At 41.2% G+C, this 14,022-nt stretch overlaps 1 protein-coding gene across 3 annotated transcripts; it reads right to left on the reverse strand.

Moving 5' to 3' along the window:
- Positions 1-1,990: 1,990 nt before the first annotated feature.
- Positions 1,991-10,815, reverse strand: LOC144708239 (histone acetyltransferase HAC1-like). 3 transcript variants are annotated; one of them, XM_078581470.1, is made up of 18 exons: positions 10,393-10,815; positions 9,524-10,046; positions 8,628-8,739; positions 8,238-8,454; positions 7,497-8,168; positions 6,878-7,407; positions 5,840-6,802; positions 5,451-5,747; positions 5,079-5,357; positions 4,849-4,977; positions 4,568-4,768; positions 4,323-4,465; positions 3,912-4,224; positions 3,491-3,630; positions 3,266-3,344; positions 2,788-3,180; positions 2,411-2,628; positions 1,991-2,320 (listed from the first exon to the last, which is right to left on the reverse strand). In XM_078581470.1, the coding sequence occupies exons 2-18, from the start codon at positions 9,718-9,720 to the stop codon at positions 2,194-2,196; spliced, it is 5,010 nt and encodes a 1,669-aa protein (XP_078437596.1). In that variant the 5' UTR covers positions 9,721-10,046; positions 10,393-10,815; the 3' UTR covers positions 1,991-2,193. The 3 variants fall into 3 exon arrangements, with proteins under 3 accessions (XP_078437596.1, XP_078437595.1, XP_078437594.1); XM_078581469.1 differs by having other exon boundaries at positions 5,840-7,407; positions 10,479-10,815; XM_078581468.1 differs by having other exon boundaries at positions 5,840-7,407.
- Positions 10,816-14,022: the final 3,207 nt, after the last annotated feature.

A 14,022-nucleotide genomic window follows, 5' to 3' on the forward strand; every position in this document is an offset into this window, starting at 1 on the left:
ACAGATAGACACTTGGTAGGGCCACACAAGTCACATGAATTCCACTCTCTATCTCTTGAAGATTGAAGGGAATAAAAATCAAATTTCATTCAAAAATCAACAGAGATAAAAACAGGTTCAAGGTGTTATTTCATTCGGCCAAATTCAGGGTTGGAGCACTGACAGACAATGAGATAGAGAGAGCAACAGAAGTCAGCAAAACAGAGAGAGAGATAGAGAGGGTGGAGAAATTTTGTTTTAACACAAAGGAATCTCCCTAAATTCCTCTAGCCCTTTTCTTTCTGTTCGCTTTCTTTTCCAGGCTAACAGATCATCCTGTTGCAGCGGATCTCTTACCAGCCATTCCTGTCTATGGGATGTATCTGGGGAGATTCGGATGAGAGTACTTGGATCCTCCATGTCTCAGACCACCTGCTGGGTGTTTCTTTTCTAACAATCAGCATCCAGGAAAGGTAATTACATTTATACCTTCTGGCCTACATTCTCTGCTCCAGCCCTAAACCCATCCTTGGCCTGTTCAGCTCCAGATACCCTTCAGCCCATTGTCCACCTCAACTCTGATATTGCTTTGTGTATCTTCCAAACTAATTCCAACTGAGTATCATTCCAATTCATGTATTCATTCCAAGAGGAGAGGCAGAAGGAAAAGAGAGAGGGGGATGAAATACCTGGCAGAGGGGACGACGTCAGCGGGCGAGCGTAGTGGACTTTGCCACTTTCCTGTAGAGAAGATATATTTTGCTGGGATGGATGTCTGCAAAAGAGACTTGTGAACATCGAACCAAGGGCAGTAGACATACGGAATCACTTATGATGTGTCAAAGCTGCTTTCTCTCATGTGTTAAACAATTTAAGAGGGCCTGGTTGTGAGCCAGTCCGTCGTCTTGCTGATTGGGCTGAGGTCAACGTTCAAGTGTATATCTCTGTTACGGTTCCTATAAGAATGTATGAAAGGAGAAGAAGGAAAGGGGGGGATGTTAGTGGGCCAGCTGGCACTGAGCTGGCCAACTGACTAACAGATTCTTGAATTAGCTTAGAAAGGAAATAAAGGAAGTAGGGGTTATAAATAAAGGAGGTGGCAAGGGAAAGGGGGGGGGGGCTTTTGGGACTTCTGGAGCTGGCTATTCTGGGGGGAGCGGGAGCTGCATTCAGCGAGAGGCTCTTCCAGGATCGTGGGTGCAGAGGAGATCGGAGGCCCCGTGGGTATTCTATACGACGGAAGCAAGGAGCGTGGAGACAAATTGTGAGTATCTTCTTACTAGAATATTACCATTCGATACAGTATCGTATCAATCTCATGAAACGATCGGCCCATTTCAGCCAAAAGCAAGGTTCATCGCATCCTCAATTAACAGTCCTTTAAGCATTTATCATTAAAATTATTCTTTATAAATATTTTGCATGGCTTTCTAAATCATAACAGGGATGGTCCATAAAGTCAAAAAAACGAGAGCAAACATTTGTTAACGTCCCGTGTGCTACTGGGTGAATAAATTAAATGATTGCTAGAATGATGCATAAATGAGAAGATTCCAGGAAATGTTCTTAGTTGATAAATATCTCTTAACTAATTTGCTGAAATGAAATATTGATGACAGCAAGAAATTATGCGAGAAAGACGCTATTGCATCTGAATACAACAAAAATGCACCACCAATGGATTGATGGGTATGGAATTCGAACTTAGCACCACCAACAAAAATTCATGAATGATCGGGTCATTCTCTTGCCTTTGGGATTATGGCTGTTTCTGTAACTCGTAGAGAGAGAGAGAGAGAGAGAGAGAGAGAGAGAGAGAGAGAGAGAGAGAGAGAGAGAGAGAGAGAGAGAGAGAGAGAGAGAGAGAGAGAGAGAGAGAGAGAGAGAGAGAGAGAGAGAGAGAGAGAGAGAGAGAGAGAGAGAGAGAGAGAGAGAGAGAGAGAGAGAGAGAGAGTATACTCTTTGTGGAACATTTTCTCTTTCGATCTTTGATTTCCCTTCACCTCAGATAAAACCAGAACCAACTCCCATTTCTTTTCTCATATAAATGGTGAACACAAACCAGAGCAGTGTCTTATGTTACAACAAGAGCCATCGAGAAGACACAATGGATTGGTGTATGGGTAACTGCTACGTTATGCTATGCTATATATCTTATGCACGATTGAAGAATCAACGAATGACAGGTGGCTTGCCAAAGTCAAAGGCGGTCGATCAGGCAGGCTGATTTGAGGTCCCACCCGCAACCTCTGCAGATCTCATTCTCATCATCTCCATGACTGCCGCCCTTCTCCTGGAATCCGATTGCTGCTGCGCCCTCCTCAGATGCTCCCTCAAATCCCTGAAAATTTCAAACACTCCAACTTTGTGACAAGGCAGAACCCAAAACGAGACAAGAGAATGATCTTCTCAGTTGAGTTAACCAATTTACCTGCATCGAGGAACCTGGCAGCCAGATTCTTTGCATGCCCTGGCATGGAGATGGAGAAGGTACCACATTTTCTTGCAAAGAACACAGCCCCTTGAAGCGCGCGTCTTACAGGTGATTCCATGGCGGAAGAGCCCCTTCACCTTGCGGCAATTCGGGTACTGGCAGTGCTGCAATCTGCATTGCGATGAGTGCACCAGCAGATCGAGCATCTTCCGAAGCTGCATCCCAAATCGGTATAAGGTCACCAACAAATTATTACCCTTTTCTAAGGAAAAAAGAGGATCTTTCTTATGGTTTTCTTTTTTTGAAAAATGGTTTAAGGCGGTCACCCAACAAAGCATTAACCACCAATCTTTCTTATGGTTCTTGTTGTTTACCTGCAAGACTCTCTTCTGACGGGCCTCCTTGTTCTGAGCATTGCGTTCCGCGACAGAGGGATGATTTGTCAGAGGGTGAGGGTGGCTGGCAGCGCCTCCTCTCTTGTAACAATCATTGCAGATGTCAAAGTCCGGGCAGACTTCGCAGCGCCAGCCTTGGCCAGTTTCAATGTCGCGGTGGCAGGTGTTGCAGGTGATAACGAAGGCCGGTGCCGTGGGATTGTGAAGGTGGTAGAGGACCATCATTGACGAGTGCTTTGCGCGGCGTAGCGTGTCGTACTGGTAGTGATTTCCTTGGCAAAGGCTCAGAAACGCCTGCCTCGTGTCGAAAAATTCACTCTCCAGTATGTCGTCCTTGTCTTTGGTATCCGCAGGCACGCCTATGATTTCAACCTTGACAGAGGCAGAGAATATTCTCATTCTGGAAAATTGCAAGAGAGTTGAAATAGCTTTTCATAGAACAAAATATTATACTTACAGGAGAAAGAGCGTGCTTTTCCCTCGCGTGAACTGGATGCCTCTCTCTTTCATCAAGCTTTTGCTCTGCAGCATGGCACCTGGAAAATAGAGTTTTTTTTTCTTTTAGCTTGATCGCCAATTGAATACACGATGAAAAACGTAGTAATAGTTTCAAATTCCATAAATGTCAAGGAGGCTGTTCTTATGGCAGAATGTCAAAAAATGATCATAAGGAACCACTTACTTGTTGCAGAGTTGAAAACTCTTGCACTGCTTACAAACCCACCGCACTCCGCTAGTCATCATAAGGCAACAATGTGTGCAAGAGTGTTGCAGATGGACCATGATGAAGTCTTCCTTCATCGGGAATATCGTCTCCCCAAGCTGCCAAAGTGGAGATTAAAAGGGAAACACATTTGGAAATGTTACCACAGGAGATTAAGACATATCCTTGTTGCAGGTTCAATAATATGAGAAAGAGAGTTTATGCAAATGATCATGAGAACAACTTTACGGGACTAAGAGACCATCAGTTTTTGGTCAACCTTATTTCGGAAATTAAAAGCAGATGATATTTGATCTTGAATCTCTAAAGGATGCCCATATTTAAGAATTTTTTTAGAAAAAGAAAAGAATGCCCGAGAAAATAACAGAGAAGCTCGAACCTTCTGCATCAGCAAGACATCCTTGGAAGCATTTGCTGAGAGATCAGTGTGGCCAGCGGCTTTGAGAGCCCTCTTTGTGATTGTCTTTCTAGTGTTCCCTTTTTTCTGTTGTTTCCGATCATCCTCTTCCTGCTGAAGCTGTCCAATCAAATCTTCAGCAGCACCGGGCCAGTAATCACCGTCAAAATATGGCACACGAGCTGCAGTCACTTTGGCCTTGGATTCGTCACTTTGTATGAAGAACTGGTCGTATAAATTAGTGAGGTCAACGACAATGTTCTCCTTGGAAGCTTTTCGCAACATCGCCAGGTACCTAAAAAGGCATAACTGTCACTGGAGAAGGACGCAAATTTTTTCTCTTTTTTATGAAAGGAGAAAAAATTGGAGTAGGTGCAAGAAGGATAGGAATACCATTCTCGAAGCTTGTCAGATTTCGGGGTCTTCTGAATTTCGGGATGACAATATAATATATAGTCTTCGCCTTTCAGTGGAGGACAGGCCCAGATGTAGCAGCTTGTGAAGCCACGCAGTTTACAGTACTCGAGATATCCAATCTGAAAACATGGGACCACCAGAAGAAGAAATCAATCATAATGATGATAATAATTCGTCTAAGGAAAGAGAGCTGCGCGAGTATAGGAATGTCCCCCCAGTACCAGAATTTCATGGTAGACAAATGTGCGCAGAGCTTCTCCAGTGACTGTCTTTATGTCAGGCCTGAAGTACTTGACGGAGTCCAAGTAAGAAAGATAAACCCGCCGTTGGTTCGGAAAATGACATTCCGAGCCAAATTCCTGAACATACATCCCAAAGAGGCAAACTTCCACGCCCTCAATCTTTTGGAACAACAACACCACCTGCATTAAGGTTAGCAATAAGACGTCAAAGAACAATTATGTCTGACTGAAGTAGGAGATTGATTTGAAGAGTGATGTACCTTGGATTTGTACGGAAACTCTTTTGGATAATTCTCTTCCTGAAATATTTCCAAGAACCTTTGCTTGACCTCCAATTTCTTGTCCACAGATGATACAACTCTCACAACAAGTGCTTCAGCCCCCGGTAGCTTGAAAATTTAGACCATAAAATATTAGCCAGATCAAAAATAACTCTTTTATTGGAGATAAACTGCAAAAAAGGGCGAATAGTTCAATTCACAAAAGTTACCTCATCGACGGACTTCCCCAAATGTCTGGCTCTCTCCATTTTTTCGTGCTTTAGACGTTTAAAAAGCCGCTGCTCAATGTGGTCGCTCAGAACTGTCCTGGGTAAATCTTTGGCACCAAGAACAGCATTTTGCGGCAAAGGAGTACGTTCTCCTCTTTGAATCTCTTCTATGTAGCAATTAGGACACGTGTACTCGGCTTGACCCCCATCATTTCGCCGCCCATTGAATAGTGCACAAATTTGATGTTGCCATGCTTCGCATTTATCACATTGAACCCACTGCATGCCAAAAAAAGGTAAAAATAAAATATAAAAAAATGAAGGGTACTTGTGAATGATATAATAAGAGAAAGCATCATCTAATGTACTTACCCATTCTTCAGTTTCTTCATCGTTCTTCTTCCTCTCAAACCTTGCTTTTATAAAGGGAGACCCCTCAATCTCAACAGAGTCACCACGAGAGTCGTTGTAGCATGGAACACAAAGATAATGTCTTGTCTCCCCAGAGACAACTGTGTAATACTGTGCATTCCGCTTGATGCGGCCACCGCAGAGTGAGCAATATATCGGAGGTGGTTCAAACGTGAGCTTCTCTACTGCACACAGCTGGCACGAGTTCTCATTCATCGTCCGTTCCATAGCCTGATTTTTCTCTGCCTTTGCTTTGCTCTGGAGAAACAATGGAGAAGACTGAAATTAGAGAAAACTGGCAATGATTAATGACTTGAAATAAGCAAAAAATAATGAAAAACAAAGTTCACCTGACCAACCCATTGCCTTAGACTAGTAATATGCTCCCGAATTTGCTCAGGAGTGAACAGTTCAGTCAATGATACACCCTTTATCTTTGGCTTCCCCGACTTACTTACAGTTGAAACGGTTTCAGATGTAACTCCGCTGGCCCCGCCCGGTTCCTGCTTTGGCTCCGATGTAGGCCGCTCAGCGTCTCTATCAATCTGCATGTCCTCTGGTTTTAGGGAGCTATCATCATGTCCATCTGATGGCGGCTTTGGGGAGTACATGTCCTCAAAATCCTCATTTTTTTCATTAACATCAGTGGATTTCTCATCATTTTCCTGTCTCGCTGGAACTGACGCTGATTCAATCTTTACATTGATCACCGTCGGAATAACAACTTGTGGTTTTTCAGGTTTCAGATCAGAGAGATCTGATGTTGACTCACCCATTGTCACGACGCATGTGGACGAATCCGACTTCCTGCGTTTGGATTGAGGACTTTGAATGTCTGTAATATCTTCATCATTTTGATTCGTGGTGTTTATTTTCACTGAGGAGCCTCCTTGGTGACAAACCTGGTCAGCTTCTGGGCGAGTGGATGTTTTACGATGGGATGTCACATAAGCATGAACAGGGATGCAGACAGGACAAGCTATGACTTTGCATCCACGGTAATGCTTGACGAGTATTTTTGACTGATGGCAACGAGGATATCTGCACTGGATCTCTTTACAAACTTTCATATGAGTCAGTAATTGCCGGACTGTCATGCAATTGACTTCTTGACATTGACCACTGGGCGAAAGACACCAACGGGCATGATGCAAAAACAAGAGCCACCTCCGTTGATTATGATACTGCCTTTCCCGCATGCATCCAAGTCCGTCTGCAGCAGTAGTTGATGCATGGATATTCAACGGAGGCTCTTCTTGTCTAAGTGCAGCAGCATCGCCTTCTATGGAGAATTGAGGACGCTGAGCCTCTTCCTGTTTGACAACTCTCCGGTGAAAATCATCCTGAAAAGATTCGAGCAAACATTCATTGAGCGGTGGTTTCTGTACCGGATGAGAATGCCACTGGCTTGGCACGGGAACACTGTTGAATTCATCTCCCGGTTGTCGCTGGAAATCCTGTGACAGATGAAATTGACCAGGGATTGGGTTTCCCTCATTACTGTCTCTGGAAATAGTAGAGTGGTAGGCATCCTGATACTGATTTGGATATTCTCCAAATGTTTGGATAGGTTGTTGTTGTTGCTGCTGCTGCTGCTGCTGCTGCTGCTGGTGCTGCTGCTGAAATGCTTGCATTTGCCGTCTGGACTGGAAGTGCTCTAGTGAGGAATGAACTGGCTGCATACTCGTCTGTATCTGATCAAAAGGTATTGGAGGCTTTGACGAGGCATCTTTTGTGATGTGCAGACCATCCTGATGCGACATTGAAGGATTTAACTTTGACACCGGCTGGAAGTTCATAGAGTTCATGCTTTGATTGCCAAGCGTAGATGCCATAGATGCTCCATGTCCAGATAAATCGGATCCGCTACGACCGTATCCATCCCCAATTGCAGGACTACTTGCATGGGATAATGACGCTGCATGGACAAAGCCCACATCTTTAGTTTTTATCAAGAATAAGGAACCCGAGGCCTAGGAATATAAGCAAAAATAAAAAATATTTTACTTGTCGTGATTGGTTGGTTCAGTGGAACCAGTGATGAATTGCCATAAATTGTCGAAGTCGAGGGGCCTTCAGAAGCTGCAGCCATATTCATTAGCTGTGCATTGTTACCAATTAAACCATATTCATCGGAAACCATATTTGAGAGACTGTAATTTGACTGCCTCGCTTGTACATTGGACCTCAGGCTTGAACCCATCTGCATTCCAAAATATTGTTTTGGCTGCTGCTGCAGATGCTGCTGCGGTTGCTGCAGAAATTGCTGTTGATGCAGCTGTTGCCGTAGCTGATGTTGTTGTTGTTGCAGTTGCTGCTGAAGCTGTTGATGTTGCTGTTGTTGCTGCTGAAGCTGTTGTTGTTGCTGCTGTTGCTGCTGAAGCTGTTGTTGCTGCTGAAGTTGTTGTTGCTGCTGTTGCTGCTGAAGTTGTTGTTGCTGCTGTTGTTGCAAAAGCTGTTGCTGCAACTGTTGATGTTGTTCTTGCTGCTGTTGAATGATTTTTGGTTCAATATTAGAAATACTGGATCCGCTGCTATTTCCAGAGTTTGTAGTGATTGATTTCGAAATGTTTAAGCCTGGAGTTGGCATCATCTGGCTCGAGTGGCCTGGCATGGCTGACATGATACCGTTTCCGCTTGATCCAACAGGGTGTTGGTACCCTATGTTTGTTGGCATACCTGTAAATGAAAAAGTAAGAGCTCGAAAAAAGAATCAACTTCATAAGAGGCCTCCGAAAGTAGAATTACCGCCACTTGAAGATGATAAGAAATTTCCAGTTATTCCATTGGAACTACGCAGAGGTAAGCTTGAATTATTGCTCAGGGGCATGCCCGGAGTTGGTATCATTGTACTGCCAGGAGCAGGAGTTGACATGTTTCGGGCCATTGACTGGTTGTGATTGGAATATAGTCTGAGAATGGAATGCAGGCGACTCTCCAAGGTCTCCATGTTCAAGTAATCTTCCTGTTTTTTTAAGAGAGAAATGTCAAAACAAGGATCGAGAGATTTCGGACTTTATAGTAAAACGATAATTCTTATGCAGAGGATTTTAGATGATATTCATCGGCTGTATGAAGCTAAAGGAAGACGTAATAAGGGCACTGGAGTTGAATAAAATGTATTGATAAAGTGTTCACCGTTGAAGGCGCAGTCTTGAAAAGCCCGTCTTCCAAGCGCCTCACAATATCAGGCAAACTTTGTAAATGCTCCGCACTGGAGCTGGGACGTCTTTGGAGGAATATTTGTGCGCTGAAATTTTAGAATTATACTTCAGAAGAGGGATGAATTTATCAATCAAGAAACTACATTCTTTCAAAAGAACAGTTGCAGCTGTTGGTGTTTCGTAATATAATTGAGCCCTCGATGTGTTTTCAACAATGACAATGGCAGATTCTTCTTCCAGAGACATCCAATTGTTTTTCCAACCAAATGTCATGAAGTAACAAAGTAATTAACTGATTGAACAAGATCAAGATTTTTTTCGTTCATATTAAATGAGATCAATTTTCTGAGACGGATCCCTTCAATCAGGTAATCTAGAAGACTGCCGGATGGGGTCAATTTCAAACACTAAAGATGAGTCAAAAGGGGAGCAATGGAGCGTTGCCCCATCGCACAGGGTCCATATGTCGCAATTTTTAAACTTTTTGAATCTAACAGAGGTTTCAGAGATAAAGAACATAGACATGAAAAATAAACACAAACGTATTCAATAGAAAACCCTCAAACATACCAGACAGTACATCTTGTATTTTGAAGAGATATCATGCAAAATTGGACATGGCAAATTAAGAAAAACAGTTTCAAAATAAAATGACCTAACTTTTAATTACATTACAAATATCAAGAAATGTTTTTTTATGAAAAAAATATCAAGAAATGTTTCGGAATTCAAAAGAGAAAATTCTGTAGATTCCCTTAGCAGTCGTCTCCCCCAATGGACTGCAAAGTGCCACTAGTGCTTGGTACTTAGATGCTAATAATTTTCTTAAATGCTAATAAAAAAAAATCAGAGGTGATGAAAGCATCTTACATTTTTTCACGCATCAGCTTGCGCTGCATGGCAACGTCTAGGTTCATATTGCTGACCGTCCCAAATCCTTGCATTTGGACGGGCATAGTGTTCACATTCGGCTGCGATATGCCAGGTAGCTGCGACCCAGTTTGACTGGGTATCTGACCCGACATCTGAGCTTGCAAGTTCATTCTTCTCAATCTTTCAAACTCCATCCTGAAACTTGGCAGGCCATTATACCGCCTTTAATCGTATCGCTCATGAGGTTGAGACCGAGTTGCGCCGTCTTCATGACAGGTTTGGCTTCCCCATATGTTTATAAACAAACGAACAGAGTTGATCTGGAGGATTCATGACAGTGCAGATACGATTCATCAGGGAAAGGCCTGCTTGCTTGAGATTTTCCTGGGAAATTTGGGAACTACTCTACAGCGGCATGATCCCATTCCCAAAATGTTTCATCCGAAGACATAAGATGATCTCTTTGAAAGAATGTCCATTTCTAGGAAAAACATCGCCTTGTTTTTGTTCTGTGACGGGCCTGGGGAGAAAGCACAATTCAGAGACATTGAAAGGTCGAAGATCGCGACGACTGTATCGGAAATGGATCATCCATTCCCGCGAAAAATTGAAAAAAAATGAGAATTTAGTGCATGAGAAATGGAAAAAGAGAGGAAGAAGATCCGCGATCCAAAACCCAACAACGGGAAAGGAGACACAAGGGCATCTACGAAGGAAAATTTTCGGTTTCCCCACTGATTCAAGAATGGGAGTTACAGCAAGGCGCTAAAATGGCCGAGAGAACCCACCACATCACCCTTGAGGAAATTGATTCGGGCAGATTAACCAAGAGGGCAAGCAATAAACAGGGGAATGCGAGATCGCACCTGAAGAGAGCGGAAGATCAACTCGAGAGAGGGAATGAAGGGTTGGCAGGAATATTAACGACTACGCGGGAGATGCCAATTGATACCCTTTTGTTGAATTTTGAGTGCTCGTCGTCGATCGGAGAATTGGGTTGGTCGACGGGCGAGGCAGTCCCCACAACGTTGGAGGGAACAGATCGGCGCGGGTGCAACGGAGACCGAAATTTTAGCGAACGAGCGGCGCTGAATGCTGATCTCGCCGCAAAACTTCTCCGCTGATACGAGTTCCAAGATCAAACCTTGACGAGTTTCTGAACAGTCTTCCACTTCCTCTCTCGCCGTTCCCTTTTTTCTCTCTCTCCTCCTCTTTCTCTTGTTCTCTCTCTCCTCCTCTCTCTTCTCTCTCTATTCCCTCTCTTCTCACTTCTCTCTCTATTCACTCTCCTCTCTCCCCTTCTCTCTACTCTTATGTCTCTCTCTTCTCCTCTGTCTATTTCCCCTCTTCTCTCTCTATTCCCTCTCTCTCTACTCTAATGTCTCTCTCTACTCTAATGTCTCTCTCTACTCTAATGTCTCTCTCTTCTCTCTCTATTCTCTCTCTTCTCCCTCTCTCTATTTCCTCTCTGCTCTCCCCCTCTCTCTCTACTCTTGTGTCTCTCCCTTCTCTCTCTATTCTCTCTCTTCTCCCTCTCTCTATTTCCTCTTCCTCTCCCCTCTCTCTCTACTCTTGTGTCTCTCTCTATTCTCTCTCTTTTCCGTCTCTCTATTTCCTCTCTTCTCTCCCCCTCTCTCTACTCTTGTGTCTCTCCCTTCTCTCTCTATTCTCTCACTTCTCCCTCTCTCTATTTCCTCTTCTCTCTCCCCCTCTTCTCCCTCTATTCCCTCTCTTCTCCCTCTATTCCCTCTCTTCTCACTCTATTATCTCTCCTCTCTCTCTACTCTTGTCTCTCTCTTCTCCATATATTCTCCCTATTCTCTCTATTCCTTCTATTCCCTCTCTCTCTGTTCCCTCTCTTCTCCTCTCTCGTCTTTCTCTCTACTTACTCTCTTATCTCTCTCTACTCTTGTCTCTCTCCCATCTCCCTCTTCTCTCTTTCTCTCTCCTCTCTCTCTCTCTCTTCTGTCTCTTCTCTCTCCTCTCTCTCTCTTCTGTCTCTTCTCTCTCCTCTCTCTCTCTCTCTAATCGAGAGGCACACGGCAACATAGTTGACACTTTTCCCCAATTGCACTCCTACATGCACATGGACGTTAACAGATATTTGGGATTCTCTCTCTAATTATATTCCTCTCAATTGTGTACATTTCTCTTCTCTCGCCCTATCAATGTTATCCTGCCCTCCCAAGTTAGGCACCAGTGTGATAATCATATTTGCATTGATAGTAGTGTGCTGTGTGCATATGCTTAAGGTTCATAGTGATCTCAAAATTTTGAAAAGTCAGTAATAAAAATATAAGAAAATACAAGAGAAGTCAGTGCTTCATTCTTCTAAGGTATTTTATGTCTGGGTTCAATCTATTTTAACATCATTTAAAAACAATTGTTTGGAATAAATTTGTTGCTAATGTTCTCCAAAACATCCTTAAATTCTGCATTTAGAAACACTTATTGGGCCTACTGCATTTTTTTGCACATGACATGCAAGGTTGTAGGGCGGTAATCCACAATTTAAACAAGATTACACAACGAAAATAAAAGGATTAGCGACAGACCTTTAACAGTATATTAAAAACATGGTAAACTAATCATCTTGGACAAAATCAAATCTGCTATTACTTTTGGTTCCTTGAATGAATTTCTACGCCCCGCTTTCTCAAGTTGTTGAACTTATTGAAATTATCTTTGATCTTAGACCTCACACTTTTCAAATTGTATTTCATTAAATATTATATAAACTATTATAAAAATTTTAACATATTTTATTTATTATCACCTGATATTAATATAACATTCAAGAGTATTTCATTTACTATATTTTGAGAAAGAAATAATAAAAAATTATAAAATAATTTGACTTTTCTTATAAGTTGGTGTGTAGATTTCTCATTTGATCAGCCTAATGTTTCAGAATTAAAAATATTAGTTGTAATTTATCTATAATATTTTGATAGTATTATTAAACTCCTAACAATATATTTTAAATATTTTACACTTTATCTGGATATATGTCTGACAAATGATGTCTTTGTAGATGGAACTACTGAATAATCATCTTTAATTAATTAAATTATATTTTAAAATGGTATGAAAATAGGCCAGTTAAGAAATAATGAAACGAAAATTTGGGTTTATGTACATAAATATGCAGCTAAATTTGTGAAAATAAAATGGAGATTGGGAAAAACATTTCCCAATTATAATTCATAAAAGTTTATTTGATTTTTCATCCTTGTTAACTTCTTTCAGATTTTTATATCATCAACCTATATTCTCAATATGGGGTTGTACTTGTTGGATATGCATATCTAATTAAATTAGAAAAACTTTAAAGCTACCTTGATCATCCTAGTCACATTTTTTCCTAGTAAGAAAACAAAATAGAGAGGAATTAACCCATTGCTATACTACATTGAAATAATCAAAATCATGCCATATCTTTTGATTGAGAACATATTAAGTAGATATGATATGAGAATACATATTCTCTTATAAATAACAAAACAGTCCCATAAAAATAATTTAATATAATATAAAATATAAAAAATTGAACTATATGTACATTTTTACAATCATTTATGAATCCCATTTCCATGCCAATATCCATATGATTAAACTTATCAAGTTTCTCAAGATTGACTCTAAGGCCAGATTTTTTAATGGGCATTTTAAAAGTTTTAATTTAAAAACTCTTAAAATATCCAAAGCATCGAAAAACCATTTCGGAAAAATCAAGTATCCAAAATATAATGAATACTCTCCTAACTATAATATCAAAGTTATGCTAAAAAATACTTTATCAATAAATAGCAATTCCCAATTATGACAGTCCCTGTCCTTACTCTACCATCCTTGTTATGTCATCTAGGTCACGTCGTGAATGGAGAGGAAAAAAAGGTAGAAGGAGAAAAGAAGGGTGAGGACCCGAACAATTATGGCTTGGGTGAATTTTTTTATGGCCTTCAGCTATTCATAGTAAGACAATTTGTAATAAACCTCATAAACTTTAACTATACCTTTTGACGTCCAAAAGACCATTTGTGTGTGACCCTCTTGGTCCATGTCTTATTCTGGTTAATCACTCATAGGGTCCAATAACGTTCTTTGACTTTTTAAATTTATTAACTATATCAATATTAAGATTTTCTATTGAAAATTTTATTTGACCCAATCAATAGGTTGAGTTTCCAACCAGTTTGTTGCCATGATACACCAGATCTAAAAGATAAAGCAGAGTATATCATCAGTTAACTCCTTCACTTAGATGACTTAGGGTATAGTTAATTTTCGAGCCCTAATCAGGCAATTGTATTCGCAATAATGCATTTGAAATTCATTGGAGAGTTCATCTCTAATATTCCACTACCTTGGTGTAAGAATTCATCTCATCATCTTCCTTGAGTTGTCTCATCTTAAATTGAGGACATACACTCCCATCTTGACCACTCAATCCTCTTCATAAACTTCTTCATGCACTTGAACTAAGATCATTTTCA

This window comes from Wolffia australiana, chromosome 10, assembly GCF_029677425.1.
Source record: "Wolffia australiana isolate 7733 chromosome 10, ASM2967742v1".
Classification (NCBI taxonomy): domain Eukaryota; kingdom Viridiplantae; phylum Streptophyta; class Magnoliopsida; order Alismatales; family Araceae; genus Wolffia; species Wolffia australiana.

Coding starts and splice junctions, on each gene's coding strand:
- LOC144708239 (XM_078581469.1), bottom strand. CDS start 9,720: ATGGAGTTTGAAAGATTGAGAAGAATGAACTTGCAAGCTCAGATGTCG. Junction 4,225..4,322: donor TCTGACAAGCTTCGAGAATG/GTATTCCTATCC, acceptor ATGCCTTTTTAG/GTACCTGGCGATGTTGCGAA. Junction 2,321..2,410: donor TGCCAGGTTCCTCGATGCAG/GTAAATTGGTTA, acceptor TGAAATTTTCAG/GGATTTGAGGGAGCATCTGA.